The sequence below is a fragment of the Dermacentor albipictus genome, chromosome 10 (genome assembly GCF_038994185.2).
Source record: "Dermacentor albipictus isolate Rhodes 1998 colony chromosome 10, USDA_Dalb.pri_finalv2, whole genome shotgun sequence".
NCBI lineage: Eukaryota > Metazoa > Arthropoda > Arachnida > Ixodida > Ixodidae > Dermacentor > Dermacentor albipictus.
Genome location: NC_091830.1, coordinates 92996297 through 93016305, shown reverse-complemented (window position 1 = coordinate 93016305; position 20009 = coordinate 92996297). Strand labels below are relative to the sequence as shown.

Here is a 20009-nt window from a genome sequence, read left to right as displayed (position 1 = left end):
TGACGGTCGCCGCTGTCGTGGTGCTTTGAGTGTAACCTGCTTTTGTGAGCACAAGTTTCCCTAATAAAAGTTTGTTTCGTCATTACCAGTTTTGCTTCTGCATTTTGACGGTCACTTTACAATATGTTGTGATGCAGCATTATTAAATTGTGTTCTTAACATTTTTATAAGCACTCCCTCCATACAAAGTTTCAACTGAGCTTACCTTATCCCCAAATTTAGGAGATCGCAAGCTGTACGACAACCGCAAGTCCTCTTCGTACTCTCACTGCGGTATATGGGTCGACGTCCCGTCTTTTGCTGGGAACGGCATCAAAGGAACTGCCGCACGTGAGACCATTGACATAGGTGGTATCAAGCTCACTGGCCAGCTTTTTGTTGAAGCAACCGTCATCGATCCTAAGGTTTGCTATTCTTTTGGAATGAACTATTTCTTTCTGGGTCAGCCACTTCGGCAGTCTGGGTTGAAATAGATATTGATCACCTCTCACGGCAGAAAACGATTGAAAAATATTTGAGGCAATGTGTAGTAATAATGATTTACTTCATTTTTTATAGGTTTACGTGCCAAACAGATGATATGACTATCAGGCACCCCATAGTGGGGAACACCAGATGGATTTTTTAGCATCTGGAGTTTTTACATGTATTTGCTGCCAAGTATTTGGGGCTAACATTACAGCATTCCATTCCACGGAGGGTCATCTTACTTTAGCACTGACCTCGCGAAATTGTGTCCTGAGCTCAAGACTTACTTTAATGTAACCGTTTTTCCAAGTGAAGGTGCCTAAAACTGCCTATTTAGTGGCTACAGAAACTAAGAGGCTAGAGTCAAGAAGAACTAAGATAGTTGCTCAGAGTAGCTCATATGTTGTAGTAGTCTCAAACAGTGCAAAGGGAAAAACGAGAGGCAAAAACTTTACAGTGATCACTTCCGCCAATATTTATAGCGTCATTCGCGCTAATACGTTGTCTGGAGTCTATAAGCGCGACTGAACGAGGACGTAGCAAGAAAGAGATACACAGAGGCAGCGCTTCACTTTCAACTATAGATTTTATTTTCGCATGCATCGATGTATATATACTGTACGAGAGGAAAAAAGCGTGACAGGAAAAAAAAAGCAACATTCAGTGGTGCGTATCGATAAACTGTACCCGTGTGCAAGGCATGGGGAAAACATATACCCCAATGCTTACAAAAATAAACCGAGGAACCGTATCTCAATTTCAGGTAGCGACACTGAAGCCTTGTTCATGCGCCTTTCCTGTAATTTTGCTATTTCGTAGGCTTCCATTATCTCCCTTGTCATCCTTCTTTGAGCCCTATATAGAATGGGAGTACTTTCAAACATGGGTTTGCAGGAACAATCTCAGCAATCAATACCCAAACGTACCAAGATTACCCTAGTGACGTTATATCGATGCTCTTTTAATCTCTCATTGATGCATATGCCGGTTTGGCCAACATACGTTCTTCGGCACGAAAGTGGAATGCCATAGACAACGTTATGAGTGCAGGTTACAAAATGTTTTCGATGCTGAGTAGAACATGCGTGCCTTTTGTTAATTTCTGTATTAACCTGTTTGCACAGCTTCTGTAGACGTTCAGGGGCAGAGAAAACCACGTCCACCTCAGATGTTGCCGCTATTCTTCAGAGAATATAGGAAATGCAATGAATGTATGCTTCCACAGCAGCTTTCTTTGCTCTAGCGGTGGCACGCCTTCCACTCGATGCGTTTTTACATTTCCTGCTGAAGACTTCCGTGACAGAGGTGAGCATACGCATCGGGTAACCGGAACCTGCCAGGAGCTTGGCCTGATCTCTAAAACTGGCTTCCACTTTGTGGTCAGATGACATTGTCATATAATTATTGCATCACGATGTTACTACTGCGCGTTCTACGAGTTCTAAATGAACAGAATGAAATGGTTGGACTGGCTTATTGCCTCTCGGCTGATAACTCCAGCAGGTCGTTTTGGGGAAAAAGTGCAATCCCAAGTCGAAAAACCTTACGAAATTGCCTATGGAGACTTCATGTTTCAAAGAAGCGCTGTCTCTGTGTATCTGTTTCTTGCTACGTCCTCGTTCAGTCGCGCTTATACACTCTATCATCGATTCTAACCAACTAGCCCCCCGCGTGTTTTGAAAAGTTATGCCCTAGCAGGAGGAGAGTGTTACGACGCATTGCAAGATACATCCTACGGTTTGCCTGGGTTCGCCTTCACAAGTAGGCAGCCATCAATGAGTTCAATCTCTTTATCTAACAAACTAATTGAGTTGGTGCTTACACAGTCTGCACCTTTCGCTGCGATCCTGCAGGCTTCACAGATTTACTTTGTCCGTTTAAATGTGTACTTTTGCAGTGTTGCAATGCGTACTCAAACCAGGAAGGCATCCACATTTTTTACCAAAGATTGGAGTGGTTGCTACTGGTCCACGATATTAAAGAATTTTTATGCTGCCGCAGCCTCTCGGTGCATCACCCGATGTTGTGCTATGTGTAACTGGCCACACGATAAAGCGATGTCGTAGACGACTCCTGTACAGCAGGCGGCGCACACGTTACGGCATATCTCGATGCATAATGGGGCTTTTGAGGCATCCGAATTTACTTTTCTGTGCACTTTTTTTTGTGTGGTGTGGAATAGACCGCACGCATCCCTGCGTGGCACGCCGTCCTTTTAAGCTTGAAGGACACGTTGTGCGCACACGGAATCCAAACAGCGGGCTTCTTTTCGTCTGTCAAGGTGCGCCTCTGCACATTTTTCTCTCTTTAGCACTTCTGCTAGGTTGCCAAGGAAAGCCTCTGCAAACCGCGCTTGAATCAAACTGGCGTTGTATATGATGCAGGCATGGAGGCACTAAGGCATTATTAAGGGCTGCAATTTGTATGCCTCACTTAACGACCTTCGAGAGAGCCGACGAGAATCGCAGAAGTCTTTTCTTTGACCTGGTGTTATATCGACTGCAGGTGTGATGCTTTTTAGGCATTATCACAAGGTCCTAGAAGCGGAACCCTCCTTTTAGTAAAATTTTGGCATGCATGGTATATGTGGTAGCGGGGAACAGACGTAGAACACCGTGCCTCTAATCTAAAGGTCATAAGTTTTAATTATGCTCAAGTCCCCCATATTTTCAAGCTTGGAGAAGTGCCTGACACCGGCAAGAAACTTATCGAGAGCCAGTGGAGCTATACTAGTCCAGGCGCAAGCAAATTAGATTCAATTAATGTTCAACAAAGGAACTCCCTTACCCGAACAATAATTGGCCGCCCTGGTGCAGTATTTTGCCACTGCCTCTCTCATGACTCCACCAATTAACCCATGGCCGTCAGTCCCTAGCAGCGGCTGAGCACCTGACCAAGGAGGTGGTCAGACCTGTGGTGCGGTAGAGGGTGTTAAGAATCTCTGTATCTAGACAGAGTACCACTGGAAATCATGGCAACGTTTAACAGATAAACCCTCTCAAGTGAGGCTGACTTAGCAGGGCTCGTTGAGGAATTATCTATTTATTTATTATTTATTTATTTATTAATACCTCAAGGGTCCAAAATAGGACATTACATGAGGGGTGGGCATGTAAAAGGCGGGATTGATGATGTGGAAATTAGAAGGATGAGTCGGAACACTCAATGGCAGATCGAAAGCGTGCTGTATCGCGGATGAGTGCAGTTTGTCTGGGAAGGCCATTCCAGTCTCGGGCAGTTCGGACGAAGAATGACTGCAGGAACGTAGTGGTGCGGGCTTGTGGTGGGATTACGGAGTTCGGATGGCCTGTTCGACGAACACGATGAGCCAGCTGAACCAGCTGGCTGTCAGGAGGTATGGAATAAAAAAACTTGTGATAGAGGCATAGGCGAGAGATGAGACGACGAGAGGCAAGAGGCGATAGGTCTAGTTTAGATTTTAGGGATGAAACGCTAGTGTGATATGAGTAATCTGAAAGAATAAATCTAGCAGCACGGTTTTGAACGCTTTCAAGGGCTTTAGTGAGATTAGTTTGGTAAGGATCAAAGATAGCACATGCATATTCAAGTTTTGGTCGCACAAGCGTTTTATAGGCAACTGATTTCACGGGTAGTTGTGCCATGAAGAGATTACGGCGAAGATAACCAAGAATTTTGTTAGCTGAATTAATTATGTGGCTTACGTGATTTGTCCAAGACAAATCTTTGGATAGGTGAATTCCTAAGTACTTGAAGGAGTCGGTAGTAGATATAGTGCAGTTGTTAATCTTGTAGGCAGGGGGAATGTAGTTAGGTCGACGATGGAATGAAACATGTACAGTCTTACTAATGTTTAGGGACATGAGCCATGTAGCACACCAGTCTTGAATACGAAAGAGGTCCTCCTGAAGAGTAGAGACGTCTGCGATGGTTTTGATAGGGCGGTACAGGACACAATCATCAGCGAAAAGACGTATTGCAGAGGTTACAGCGAATGGCAGGTCATTAATGTAGATTAAAAATAGGAGTGGCCCAAGAACAGTGCCCTGAGGTACACCAGATAGAACGGAGGAAACGGAAGATGTAAGGTTGTTAGCACATACAAACTGTGTTCGGTTAGTTAAAAAACACTGGATCCAGTCAAGAACAAGTGGGTGGATGTTTAGGCGTGATAATTTTAGTAGAAGGCGAGAATGTGGAACCTTCTCGAAAGCCTTTTCAAAATCTAAAAACAGGGCGTCAGTCGGAATGTTAGAGTCGAGGTTTAAATGAATATCAAGAATAAATAAAGCTAACTGCGTTTCACATGAGTGATCTTTCCTGAAGCCATGTTGATTAGGGTGAAAGAACTTCACTGAAGTTAGGAAGTTAGCAACATGAGAGTAAATGACATGTTCCATGATTTTGGAGCATACGCTGGTGAGTGAAATGGGGCGGTAGTTACCTGGGGAAGACCGATCACCTTTCTTGAAGACTGGAATGACCTTCCCTGTTTTCCAGTCTCTTGGAACAATGCCTGTGTCAAGTGATTGCTGAAAGATGATACAGAGGTTCGAACTACAGACATACTTCGTATTTTTTAACACTTTGGCATTATTGCCGTCGGTTCCACAGGATGATGAGCACTTCAGGCCATCTATTACCTTAACTATGCCTTCCGGCCTAAAATTAATACCTTCCATTAGTGTAATATCGTAAAATGGTACGTCTGGTAGTTCATTGGCAGGTTCTTTTGTGAACATTGAACAAAATGCAAGGTTCAAGGCATCAGGTACATTTGAGTCAGGAATGGGTGAGCCAGAATTATCACATAGAGAAATAGAGCTATTAGTTTCGGGTTTTATCGTTTTCCAAAAACGCCGCGGGTTAGAGTGCAACATGTTTGGGAAGGTAGTAGAAAAGAAATTACGTTTTGTGTGTGCTTTTAATGAGTTATATTCCTTAGTAGCTTTGTTATATTTTTCCCAGGCAGAAGAAGAACCTGAGCATTTGGCTACACGAAATAATCGTTTTTTCTTATTGTTTAAGCGCTTTAAAGTAGTGTTGAACCAAGGGGAACGCGCTCTTTCATTTATCGTGATAGTTGGAATGTAAAGACCTATTAAACGCAGTATTTCTGTTTTGAAAAGTGCTCAGTTAGTCAATCAGGCAATGCGTGGGACATTATCGGCCTTATTGAAGTTAGAACTGGTGAGGCTTATACAGTAGTGACTAACGGCCACGTCCTCTGCAAGAGAGATTTTCCAGTTAAGAGAGATTATTTGTTAGGGATTATAATCCATAATAACACACCGTGCAATATTGAATAACTATACAGCAATAAATAGAGGGGAGCAGCCATCGTTATAAAGCTGAGTAGCAGGGATAGAGTAAAGGTATTGCAAGGAGCGTACGCTGCGACCTCTAGTCATGATGAAGAAATGGAAGTTTTATGAATACGTTGAATGAGCACTGAAAAAACGTACAAGATTAGTATACTGTAGTCATGGGCGACTTCAGTGCAAAAGTGATGAAAAACCAAGCTGGGGAACAAGCACTGGCAAATACGTCATATATTTTAGGTACACTATATATTGCGAGAGGTTGGTAGAATTCCGAGAAAGGAATAGGCTATGAATAATGAATGCCTTCTTCAGGAAGAGCATAAAACTAATTGGATCTGGCAAGCCCTAATGGGCAAACAAGTAGTTACCATAGGTTAGTGAGGACTTGGATGTCTCTCAGTAGGAAGAGGTAAACAGCAAAATTAGTCGAGAAGACCTACCTAAACGCAGTAAGGGCAAAAGGAGATGACTTCAGGCTGGTGTTCGTAACAAATGTGCAGCTTAGAATAGGATGATGAAGACAATATAGAGGTAATGAATGAAACCGTATAGTGACTGATTTCATAAAGAGCAATTGAGGTGGAAGGAAAGACACCAAGGCGACCAGTAGGTATACTCTCCCAAGTAACGAAGGACGTAATGATGCAATGACAAAGCATAACATTGACCACCTCATGGGATTCGTTAGAGTTCGATAAACTGTCAAAACTGGTCAACGAGAAGAAAGTATGGAATATTCAAACTTATAACGTGGGAACAATTGAGCAAGCAGTCAAAAGTGGCAGCAGCGTGAAATCAGTGAGAAGAAAACTTGGCATAGGAGAAAGCAAGATGTAAGCCCTGAACGATAAGGAGGAGGATGTCATCAGCAATTTCAATGATATAATAAACGCAACAGAAGAATTCTATACTGACCTGTCCCTGTACACCTATAGAGTAGCCGTGCTACCTTAATTCCAAGGAGTGATGAACAGGATATTGAGAGTATTTCTATAACTAGCGATGAAGGTATGAGAGGCTTGCAAGACATGACAAGAGGGAAAGTGGCAGCAGAAGGTTTAATAACGGCCTGTTTAATCGAAGGTGGATGAGATCTATTGCTTGAAAAGCTTGCGACTCTTATACGCAATGCCTCTCGACTTCAACTGTACTAGCGAGCTGGAAGAATGCCAACATGAAACGAAACCATAAGAAGGGAGAGGTCAGACAGTTGTAGAATGATATGCCCACTATATTATTCTCAGTAGTGCGTAGCATATTCACCGATGTAATCCCCAATATCATAACGGCAACACTTCAATTCAGTCCACCAAGAGAACGGACTGGCCGCAGATTACGGAAGGGATGCTCTACAATGAATCACCACCATGCCACATATCAGGTAAACGAGGAGTCTGCGCAGTACAATAAACTTTTCTATATTACTCTCATAGATTACGGAAAGTGATATAATTTAGTAGATATATCAGCAGTCATAGAGGCATTGCGTAATGAAGGAGTACAAAAGACATACATCAATATATTCGGAAATATGTACAAAAATTCAGTGCGTAGTGAAAGTAATGGATACCTGAATAAACAATTCACAGCGACATCGGCCTTTTTAAATTGATGTTTCTGAGTTCGTGGGTTTGTCTTAGATGTTTGGCATATGCGGCCGTTGTTTGTTTTCCCAAGTTCTCGTCAGATAACAAACGACAATAATAGAATAAGCAGTCAAGACCTCGCGACAGGGTTTGCTTCGGTATATGGGCGTTTTGCTGTGATTTCCTACGTTGCGTTGTTGCTGTATTGCAGCTGTCATCAGCCGTGTGCTCATGTGGGTACTGCCCGTCGTCATCTAGGGCCCCTTGTTTGCTTCGTGTGATAATAATTGAGGAGTTTCTGTAGTATTAAATGCGTTATTTCTAAACACACTCGTGAGCAGTGGCGGGAGTCTGGGAAGTATCCGGCATCGCACTACTTGAGTTCGCAGACGCACAATAGGCGGAAGGCTGCAACTTTTCTTATTGCACTTCTAAATCCATATTACAGATTTACAACGGTCTACCCTTCGATGGTGTCGTAGGGCTTGGAACCGAGCCTGAACTTCCTGAGCACTGGTCCGTCTTCGATACGATGAACCAGCGACGCCTACTGTGTATGCCTTTATTCGGCTTTTACCTTCATAAAACACCTGACGGCGCAGATGGAGAGATTAAGTTCGGGGACTATGACCCGGATCATTATCAAGGAGATCTACGTTTACTGCCTCTTCGTGAACAAGACTGGTCCATTCGCATGTACTAGTAAGTACTCGCTTGGTATCGTACTCTATGTAAGGTATGTCATTTCAATAATTGCCCTACCAGAGACATGTATTGCTATACCAATTACTATCAATTTCCATTGTTCTTGAGTGATAGAATGCCTGCGCGAAATATAATAAGTGATTGCTCTTCAGGTTCTGCATGAGATCGTAGTAGATGAACAGCATCCCACCTAAAGCAAATAAACTGTGTATAAATAAAGGGAGGTAAAGGTATTAGGCGTCTAGGATGCGCAATAGATACCACTGATCCTAATCAGTATCATTAAAGGTGAAGTCCAGCGCTTTAATTATAGATATCTCCGCAGGTATCGCATTCTATGGAATCACTTTCTGATTCATTTCTGTCTTGCATCTCATACTCAGCGTAAAAATCACAAATTTGGCTTTATGGGGGACATTCGCTGCCAAGCCTGCTTCCGCACTGCCATACATCAATGGGCCAGAAAAGTTCATTAAGTATATCCACTGGGCCCTTGGAGCAACACGAAGCGCTCAAGGTGAGGTGCGTATCTCATGCAATCAATTTATTAGCTTCACCGTAATACTGGCAGTAAATAAGCAAGTGGTATTAGGTGTCGTGTCACTGCCAGCGAATTAAAAATACATAAAGCCATTTGCTTGACTTGACTATGAAGAAGCAGCGTAGTAAATCGTAAATAATCACTGGATCGAATTTCAACCAGCTGAAAACTTGAAGTAAATTGAAATGAAACATGCAGAATATCCTATTTGAATATCCGTATATCCTATATACGTAATTGCATCTATTATAATGGAGAGAAAAACAGATCCTTCCGAAGTCCTTCTTATATTACTTCAAGTACCCTCAAGGCTTACATGAAGCATTACAGAAGGGAGGTGCTAATAGATACAGATAACTATACAAAGAAGAAAACACAATAATCAGATAATAGTGCATAGTCCAACCTTAAGATAACGCGAGCTGCCAGCGGATCGGGAAGGAAAGATATCATCCAAGTATAAAGTCGTAATACAGATATTTCAACCTGAATGACTCGACACAACAATCAGGTAATATATACATACTAAACACTCCACTAAAAACAAATATCCACGCGGACACGTCGATTGAGCGCATGATACCTGATCCTTTCTGCGAATGTGCTTTACTTAATTGGCTTACGCGCTACAGCAAGGTGTGTTTATTCAGTTTGGTTAATGACACAAGGTTGTTTTTCTGGAGCATAAATCTCTGAAACGATCTGTTGCGAAAGCATATTTGCAAGCTTGACGAAGGTAAGCGAATCCGTAGTGCACCATAGTACCACGCTCTGTCATGGCCGCATTGGGAAGCCGGGAAAAGTAACGGAAGCTAGGAAAAGGAACTAAATTACGCAATGTACATTTTGTAGTTCCTCAGAGTTTAGCAGTGAGGGCTTAAATTTCTCTCTCTAGATTCTCTTAGCTAAATAAACATTGCTTCTCACCTTACGGGGCAACAGAGATAGGGCTGGTCACACACATAAGATTGCGTTCTTTGCCGCGACAAAAAATCAGAAGGAAACACAACTATCAGGAAAATAATCTGGAAGCCAGGTATAAAAAGAACTCTAAAGAAAAGTGCATTTCTCGTTGAGTCGTTAACGATGGCTAGATCATTGTCGATTTAAGCCTTCAGTGGTTCTTATTGACTAAATCAGGTAATTAGCATGCACGGCTTCCCGTCTATGAAACCACATGAAGGAGGTCATAATCTCCGCCTAAAATTAGAATCCCTAGATATTTTTGCTTTCTTACTGTAGCGACAAGCTCTGAAGCGCCGCCAGCAAATCTTATTGGGCGAGTTTCATTTCCGACAGCCATGTTCTTCCTGACGCTGTTCCCCTCCCGCAGTCACTTGCTAAAGCTGCTGAGAGCGAACTTCAGGGCTGGCTGGAGAGCAATTATAGTGAGCAGTCTTTCTGTGCGCGTTTATCTTGCAGTGTTTTTACGTTTCCGAAAGATATTCTGCGGTTGGCACGACCATTCTCGGAAACGCCGCGTTGCACGTGGAACCTGGCCAGACGTGTGACAGCGTTTGGCGTTTCATGGCGTATGCACTTCCTATGAAGCGCTTCGGTTCTTACACATTTAGGATTCCTGGGCCCTTATAACAAAAAACTATTCCAATATGTTTTTATTCCAATCTCCTGACGTCAAATTTGCGTAACCGCCGACTCAACCATTGGACGGCGACACGCAGGGTTGTTTAAGGAGACCAATCAAATGATTTCCTCGCTTATACGAGGTCACTTGGAGGTCACCTGGAGAAACCTGCAGGCTTACGAAAAGGGTTCTACTCATATTGGGGAGGATGCAACGAGCTATGGAAAGAAGAATGATAGCAGTAACGTTAAGGGATAAGAAAAGAGCAGATTGGCTGAGGGAACAAACGCAAGTTAATGACATCTCAGTTGAAATCAAGAAAAAGAAATGGGCATGGACAGGACATGTAATGAGGACGGAAGATAACCGATGGTCATAAAGGGTTACGGTTTGGATTCCAAGGGAAGGGAACGTAGCAATGGGCGGCAGAAAGTTAGGTGGGCGGATGAGATTAAGAAGTTTGCAGGGACGACATGGCCACAATTAGTACATGACCGGGGTTATTGGAGAAGTATGGGAGAGGCATTTGCCCTGCAGTGGGCGTAACCAGGCTGATGATGATGCTGATTAATGGCAAAAAGGCGTCGAATCAGAAATAACTATTTTTCTTTTGTTCTCTGCAGTCATGCATAATCAGTGTGATCACATCATATCAGATGAAAAGAAACCGCGGTAACACCACGGTTTTCGTGACGTCGCGTTACAGACAGACGAAGAGGGAGTTGGTAAAAAATGTTGTTCGCCAAAGGTGGAGCGATGATTGCAGAAATTGAACAGAAAAGTTTGGAATAGCTTTACCTCATAGCGCCCCTGACTGCGTACATCTTCCGCGGCCGCCTTTTAGCACGTTTTATTGACGTGAAGCGTAGTTTCCCCATTCAGCACATAGCTTCTTAAGAGAAAGCTTTAGCTCGGGTGCGTCTATCTAAATACACGTAAAAAGAGAATTCGTTTTTGTCGGCAACCACTGCACCAAATTTGACGAATTGTGTTGCATATAAACAAAAAAGCTTAAAATCTAGTGACTGCTTGTTTTGAATTTGTTATTTATGTCGTCAATCTTTAATAAAATTTGGCGAAAATCAGAAATTTTAAGAAAACGAAACTATCACGTTTACAACTCTATTTCTCAGCAACATCATTAAAATCGGTCCAGCGCTTATCTCAGAAAAACGTCTTTGCGTTTTTCATCTTTTTGAATAGGCAGCGTCGGAGTTGGACCCGAGCTAGAGCTTCCTCTCATGTCCCTATAATGCGCGTGTGCCATTCGGGCCGCGACTGCAGCGTGTCCCTAGAAGCGGCGTAGACTCCGCTTCAGGAGGTCGGGAAGGACATGGCGCACTACGCAGGCTGCGAGTGAGAGGGGGTCGGGAGAGGAGGTAGATGTCGCTACTCAGAAGAATGCAGATTTTCTAGGGAGTTTATTTATATTGGGATCTAATCGCCTTCACGAACCGCGGTATGGATTAAGATGAACAACAAACGATGTTAGCTTGCGGTTTGTAGCGCTGCGACAATGTTGTTCGACTTCTTTTTAATTTTTCTTGTTTTTCATTACAGTACACAGTAGACTGCGAAAGAGTTCCAGAGCTGCCTGTTATCGGACTTGATGCCAGTGGTTCGATGGATCTGGGTCCCGAGGACTACGTGGTTAAGGTAATAGCTAGGTAATTGGTTGGTTTAGGGTGTGTAGTTGTAACTGTAACTTTTGTTGTCTGTTTATTTCTTGTAACACTCAAAAACTAGAACTGGTGAATATGCGCCCCCCACCCCGTTGCCAGTCAAGCTGTTTCAACCTATTTTCCACCCATAAAGAAAGAAACGAGCGTATTTAATACGCTCTGTGCAACTCCCAATTTAGAGATCTTTACACACAATTTTCATTTGGCAATCTAAACGCATGATAAAAAAAAGAAATTATTTTAAGGAAAAGTGCACACTTATTATGTGGACACAAACTGTCCCTCTAAAAATACAAGCTCCACAAGTGTCGCGCACGGATATATAGACGTGTTCTTAAGGAAGAGAGTTCACACAGGACAATGCGCCGTTGCCTTTGGCTAAATGTCTATGGCGTCCAGTTTACTTTGTCACGGCGCACCTGATTTGGAACGTGCGACGCATCCGGGTAAGGGGGTGAACTACACCACGAGATCTCAGCATCTGCAATGAATCGTAACATGGCCAAATGCACCGTCGCGCAAGTTTCTTTTATCGGATCCAGTAATGCATTGAGTGACATTCTATTGTTTTGCGAGTGCATCGTATTGGGAAAACGGCTCCGCAATTGCTCAGTTTGTAAGAGCATCGCGCGCGTATAACAAGGACATGGGTTCATGCCCCATCAGCGGCCAGTTGCTTTTTCATATCCATTCATGAATAATTTCTTTAATTCAAATACTAAGTACATGTAATTTCCCAGATGCTGTCCCTGGTGTCTTCAGTTGTTGGCTTCTTGTGATATGAGTAATACGACAATTGAGCCCTCGGTTTCATTTCTTCTCGTTCATCGTGCTGATAATTCAAAGGAGAGGTGCGGTTGTTCAATGACGAGAACGTTGCCGACAACTTTTATAAATGTTATATATGATTTTTTCTGTAGAAAACTTTGGCGTGCTGTAGATAAGGGCGGCACACTTCCGCGCAGCTTGTCCATTTATTTGTATCCACGCAGAATAAACAACAGGATGCATTTTCCCCCTCTGACTTGATCAATGATTATTGTCATCCGCACCTTTTTGAAACGCTGAGCGGCACTGAAAGTAATTAAATCAACTGAAGTTGGTGCACATCGTCACGTTAGATTTGGCTAAAAGACAAAGACGGAAGGAACAAACAGACCTAAAAGCACAGTGGAATAGATTGTATTCCTCTTACTTTGGTAGTCACACTACTTTTACTGACAAAATAGCGTGAGAAAAATAAAAAGAAAGAAAGCTCCGTGCTCGTTCAAAAAGACTTCCCATCATGTTTTCTATATTGCGGCGTCGCATAATTCTGTTGCCATTTGCAACCAATCAGAATTTGCTATAGAATATATTGAAGAGCAGAGGTGGAGAAAGTTCCAAGAAGCAGCTATATTACATGTAACACATAACACGAGAGCCCTAATGATGTGTCTGACTTCTTTACATGGTTATCGCAGGTTGGCACTGTGTGCTACAGTGGGTTCGGTGTAGGACAAGAAAAAGACGTCTGGCTCTTGGGGCAGAACTACCTTCGCCATGTCTATATGTTCTTCCAGCAAGGCGGATCGAACATAAAGGAAATTGCCATCGGATACGTCCAGAAACCAAGCAACTAATCGGCGCTACGTCTACGTCGTCAAATGATAATTTGATATCAGAACTTCGCAAGTACCCGTTTGTATTTAAGAAGAAGGCAAGCTGGGGAATTTGGCGGCGTCGCATAAAAACATTTATTTTGCCGTAGTCTGTGTGATAACATATGTCTTAAAACACAGTAAAGCTGTTGGCATGACTTGTTCTTAACTTTTTCTTCTAGCATCATGAAGCAGAGGTCAATGAAAACATACCAGTGGCAGAGCCGTAGTCATCGTAACCAATGAAACTTTCCACGCACACTTAATGACCATGCTATGTTTGTGCTGATGGCTAGGCACTACAAAATCGTAACGGCCGTTACATATGCGATTTCGTTTGCGTGTGGACTTATCCGCGGTCAACACAGCCTATAGGCCGAACATCCAAAAAGGCGTAGTGTTTGTAGGCCAGTGTATCAAGTTCTTAGATATTTCACCTGTCCTAAAAATCTATTTTTTCTTGCGTGTTCCAGTGAAATACGCACGATCAAATAGTGCAATGTAACTTTTGTTTCAGATGCTCAGTATCGGAGCACGACGGATTAACGATACAGCTTGTGTAGGTTTGTCTCCCACTCATGCAAGCGCTTCCGACAAAGTCTTCAATCTATGCTGACAGACGCCTGCGTCGAGGCACAAAGGTCATCGCGGGCCTCAAACGCTCTCTTAGCAGGCGCTTAAAGGTTTAGCCGGGAAGTATTATATTCTATAAACTGCATTACAAAATTTCAAACGATTACGCTTGCAGGTCGCTAATCTGGTGCCAATAAATTTGCCTTCAGTCTAAATGTGGTGATAGAACGCAGCCCGAAAAAAAACATGGACTGTTACTGAAGGTAAACCAGTAAAGGTGGCCTGATAGAATACGTATCAGAAAAAGAAATCAACGAAAAGTATGAAACACTTACCTGTTGGGGAAATAAATAGCGGAACAATAGAAATTGTTCAGCTTGCCATTTTATAACAATCTGCGGGTCACACCCGCATAGTTTCCGGAAAACTGCGGTGATCAGTGACCCCCGGTGCAAAAAAAATTATAATATTAATCTGGCAGGGACAGCAGCAATCACATACCTTATACCAGCAATGCGCACATGCTGTCTCGACTAGCAGCGCCAATGAGTTCATCTTGCATGCGTTGGATGTACGCCTTCAATGGCCAGGCGGCACAGGTAGGTGATATTTTTACGCATACCCTAGTCGGTCTGACGTGATATTCATGCTGTCAGGTTTCTGTTCGAGACCATCGACTCATAAGAAATCCGAGCGCTGGTCCCGATCCGGATGCATCATGCCAATCTGCAAAAGTAACAGCGCCTACGTGAGGGAGGAATTCCCTTCATCACACCAAAACGGCACAGCGCATACAAAGGACTACACACAAGAGGGCCATTTCTGAGCTAGATGTGGGAGGAGTGACGGCTGCCGGCGCGAGCAATTCCCCGTAGACATGCCCCGCTCACACGGGCGAGGCTACAGGGGAGAGAGATAAGTTTTGGCAGACTACTGTGGCGGGTTCTTCTCTCGACAGCACTCTTCCTTTCTTCATGTACACTTTCTTGGACGCTTCATATGTAGTGTCCCAAAGGGACGGAGATATTATACCAGCAGCCCCCCCCCCCCCCCCCCCACAAAAAGAAAAAAATCTGAAGGGCGTCGTCACTTACCTTAACCGTCGTCCTGGCGCACGTAGAACCTTTGCATTTGTGACGGGACCACCAACCTCATCAAGGAAGTATTTGTGATACCGTTGCCACCCTATAGAGCAGCCAACTTGGTCAATGTTTTCTGACAACAGCACAAAATTCGGCTTCCTCCCCCGCCAAGCGCGGATCGCTTGTTCCGTCCGGAGAGAAGTTCTCCTCTCCCCAGGGGTACACGGTGGCGGCACCACATATCCTAAAACTGTGACGTCGATATAACCTAACGCTCACCTCCCGCGCCGAAAGCAATTTCTAGCCCATGTTAGCACCCCTCAAAGGTTTCCTCAGCACGCCACGTAGCAAATTTCAATTTTAGGCAGGAATATGTCAGATGCCCTTTAGGGAGTGTTCTACCGCAAGAATTGTCCAGATTGGTTAACTAATATTGAGATACAAATATTTCATTGCCGCGAACCCATGATCTCGGGAGCCGAGTAACGGCGCCAATACAGACACCCGTCACTTGCCCCTTCTAGCCTCGCAGCAAGATGGACGAGTTCCTAAAGGCTGAGTCACACCGTTGACATCAGGAGGTCGCCCAACCATTTGCAATCATTTGCGAAAAGCAACTGAAAGGCGACCAATCATAGAGAAAGGAATATGGACCAATGCTCCCACCGGCAAGCCCGGGCGAGCGCGACATCCAAGTCACAATTCCGCAGCTTATCGTTCTGAGCGACAACTCTAGGGATCTACGCAGTTCGCGCGCACTTCGCTGGTTCAGGCAACAGCCAGAGATTCTGATTCGAGCGAGGAATAAGACGTCGTCACCGTGCTGATGTGCTCTGCCGTGCGTGGTGGCAGCGCGGAAGCCTCCGACGCAAAAGCGACACTAATTTGTGCTCGCCCGCGCCTCCGTTCGCTATGGGTGGCCGAATGCGCATGCCGCCTCCTGCCCGAACTTCGCGCGCTTGACGTCCTCAGGAGTGATATCTAAAATAAGTAGTAATTTCTAGTTCCCGTTGCGTGGGAGTCAAAGCATAATTTTTGAGCTTTCTCTTGCTGCTGCTCAGTTTCCTGCGAGGGCTACCGCGTACATTTGAAACGTTGCTGGAAATGCCGCACCCCAGCATGACGAGGCAAGACACCAACTGCATTCCTGTAATCTGCCATGGTGGCGCGGAGTTTGTATTTGATGCGATGCGGTAGAACGCCGAATAAAACACTTGCTAACGTAACCTTTGGCGCGCCGCTGATTGGTTTAGCAGTCTTTCGACCAGGGTCGAGCGACTGAAAAACTTGAAAAATTGATCAGCGAGAGACTGACCCAGAATAGTAACTTTTTGAGAAAAGCGAACGTGTGCGGCCTTTTGCGACTAATCGGAATGCGGCGTGGATGTCACGCGACCAGCGTCAGCTGTCGGTGTGAATGCGCCTTTATTGAACATGTTCCTTGTGTGGGCACAGTAAGCAGATAATTTGGACCATGTGGGGTTCTTTAACGGGCATCTAAACTTAAGTGCACGGGTGTTTTCCCCCCACCGAAATTCGGCCGCCATGGCCGGGACTCGATCCGGCGACCTCGCGCTTAGCAGCCCAACCCCATTAAGCAACCACGGCGGGTGTGGGGACAAGCAGACAAAACGGAAGTGCTTCTCTCTTGCTACGGTACAAAGTAAAGCAAATACACGCAGACATTCAGTTTATATACGTTATTATTTCTCTGAACTATCATACGTCTCTTGGAGTAACAGAATTAACAAACTGATGTTGCCTTGAATAAATGTTGAAGTGACGTGCCGCTACGAGCGATGTCACACCACAGACATATACGTAGACGCACTTGCGCATATACGTCACCTCTTCGGCTATGAGCGCGGCGCCTTGTCGGGAAGTAGACGCTCAAAGAAAATAATACTCTGCCCTGGCATATAGAAAACACGTTCCCTCCAACAGTTATTGCTTCTCGGCATTGAATCGCTCTTTGACGATAAGTTAGTTTTAACAATTTTACTAGACATTGTTACGTTGTATGTTATAAGCCCAAAGTATACGTAGCACATCCTCTTATTTCAGGCTGTTGTTGCAATTTCTGTAACGCACGTACCTCCCAGTCAGTGTGCTCAAGGGCCCACTCCTGAAGTACGAGTGCTGCTGTTATTCACATGTCTGATTCATCATCCCTTCGAAGTAGAACGTTTATGCTCATAGTGCGTATCACTAGTCGTCATTATTGTAACCCCTGCACAATTGACTTACTTTACAGCTACTCATCTTTGCGCCTCTGTACAGCCAAGTTGCATCTGCCTTTTGCTATTCCGATTCATTGCACCGACGTTTGCCATGTTTCACCATCGCAGATCCATTCATTGTCTTTTGCATGACGCTCTCGGCAATACCTCCCACTTGCCCCAATAAAATGCGTAAATATTCATCTAACTTCATGCCGTCGTCGTGTCATCATCGTCATCACAAAGCCGTTGCAATGTGATTGTCGTCCCGACGTCATTGTCGCGCTGTCTTTTTACTACCATTACCATGTGAGAAACGTCATCCTATTGTCACCATGCCTTCGTCGTCCTAAAGCAGTTGTCGTTCCATCGATGACGTGGCTTCTTCGTGACTCTACGATAATTATGTTGTCGTCAGTCAATCGTCATAATGTCCCTGTTGTCATGCCATCATTGTCATTAAGTCGTTGTCACAGAGTCACTGTCTTGCATCCATCTCATACAGTCATCATGCCGTCCTGGTCAAGAAATGTCATACACTCGTCGCGTTCCCATTGTTCTCAATCCGTCATCGTGATGATGTAGTTATTGCATCGTCATAATTTCAAAATCGCTATACCGTTGTCGTCATGACTTAATTGTCACACCAGGTTTGTAGTTCTATATTGGTCACTGTGTTCTATTCATGCCTATGGGTGACCTTAGCTAAAGCCCCTGCATCCACGCAGCCCCGCCGGTTTCTTAAGTAGCGACAACATTTGTTTTGCGCCGCCTTTTCCCCTCACACCAAATCTGGTTCCGGCATTTCCGGTTTAAAAATTTCTGGTTCCGGCGTTTCCGCTTCCTAGAGTTGCGCTGCGTGAATGTCCGCTTTGACTGCTGTTAGGCGATGGTGAGACACCCGCGTGTGCTTAGCAGAGCTATGGCAGTCACCATAATAAGAATGCAAGGGGGCAAATCTGTTGTATTCCGCTGTTGTATTCCGTAGTCCGCGGTCGCTGTTTTCCAAATGCACGAAAAACGGCAGTGGTCTCCATGCACCCTGGCACTGCATTCCACTGTACGTTGTCGCTCGTGGCACAACCCGTCGTAGGTTGACGCGAAGCAGCGAATACGAGCAGATCGCTGATTACAATATTACAATAGGCGGTGTTTTTTGGATGGAATCGCATTCACAGTGTAAACCGCAGCTGGTACATTTAAAGCCTCTCCATCGACGCGGAAGTAAACAACACTAAAAAAACATAGCGTCACTTCCACTCGGAACAGGAAGCTGCAGCTACGTAAGTTCCGCTTGACGCCGGAAGCGAAGGCGGTGAGTGGGAGAGGAGCGTGGAGGAGGAGGGCAGGTTGGCGGTACTTAACCTGGTCGGCGGAAACATGTATGGAAGGGCTTTAACCTAAGCAAGCGACTGCGATGTCAAAGGGGGCCGATATCGCTGGCAGTGTCCCTTACATGTAGTCATGGTAATGGAAGCCTCGGAATATCCAATGTGCGTCACATGTAGCTAAAGCAACGGGCGTCTCGCAAGTCTCTGGAATACCACTACTGATTCAAATAAGCGTGACCTAACGAAACACACTGCTACCCTATAATATTCTTATGAAATTCTTACGTGTAGTTCATTCAGTTCTACGGATTGACGTTTACTTCTCTTAGTCGAACCTGATGGAACATGCGTTTAAGTCTAAATTTTCACCTTGTTACCAGAAAGCATGGCGAAGTTTTGCATTCCTCGGGTCACTGCTGCTATTGCTAAATAGATATGCATGTTTCTATTACATCTCCAAATGTGATCCTATCTACCCAGATGTTTGTTCGGTGTCTTGACGCTTAATGAATGTCCAGAAAACTATGATAGGATAGCTTTTCTGCACGATTCTGTGGTGTATCAGTCTACTACAGCGAGCAATATCTACCCATGCACCTGGCCACAGGAGCTTTCCGAAGTAGCCTGATAAAAACTCTTTATGGAGAATACATTGTGAAGTCACTGCATATGCAAAGCTCGTTGTTCAATTCCGTTTATGTCCCTAAAGCACACTTTAACAGTCAACATCCTTGGAGCAAAACCGTAAAAGATATGACCTGCGCCACACATATCGACAATCGCCCAACAGCCAGAGAACCTTTTTCACTGCCTGTGAGCAACCTCATCCAAGCAGTGACTGTTCCACTTGAAAACCCTCTAATGGCTCCCGTCATGGCAGTAGGAACGTGGCTGTGGCAGCTGTAATTTGTGACTCGTCTTTCGTAAAATTTACAAAGTACCCCCCAAGAAATACACATAAAAATGCACTTCCTAGAACTTCAGTCAATGTACTCGTACCCAGAATTTTATGCTGATGCTTCAAGATTGCATGCCGACGTTTCTTATACTGTAGTCGGTCCATCCTTCTCGGAATCTAGCTGCTCGCAACCGGAAACAAGCATGTTCATGGTGGAAGACACATAAAGGAATTAAAACTGCAAAAGGGAATGATATCTACTCGTGCAATAAGCATCGTCAAAAGCTGAATTCTGTCGGTAAATAAATTTATTCAGTGTTCTGCGCTTTTTACGTATATCAACAAAATATTATAATATGATGTGCACCTGGGCACAAGGCATCGCGGGTATTAAGC

General features: G+C 44.3%; 1 protein-coding gene across 2 annotated transcripts in view; it reads left to right on the top strand.

Annotated features, from left to right (window-relative positions):
• LOC135918132 (lysosomal aspartic protease-like) overlaps positions 1-13613 on the top strand; it is a 31263-nt gene extending 17650 nt beyond the window's left edge. For both annotated transcript variants that reach the window (XM_070527225.1, XM_070527224.1), the window contains exons 4-8: positions 223-404; positions 7806-8059; positions 8446-8584; positions 11749-11844; positions 13334-13613. In XM_070527225.1, the coding sequence (XP_070383326.1) occupies positions 223-404; positions 7806-8059; positions 8446-8584; positions 11749-11844; positions 13334-13492 (830 nt within the window). In that variant the 3' untranslated portion in view covers positions 13493-13613. The remainder of the gene's footprint in view (positions 1-222; positions 405-7805; positions 8060-8445; positions 8585-11748; positions 11845-13333) is intronic.
• The last annotated feature ends 6396 nt before the right edge of the window (positions 13614-20009 follow it).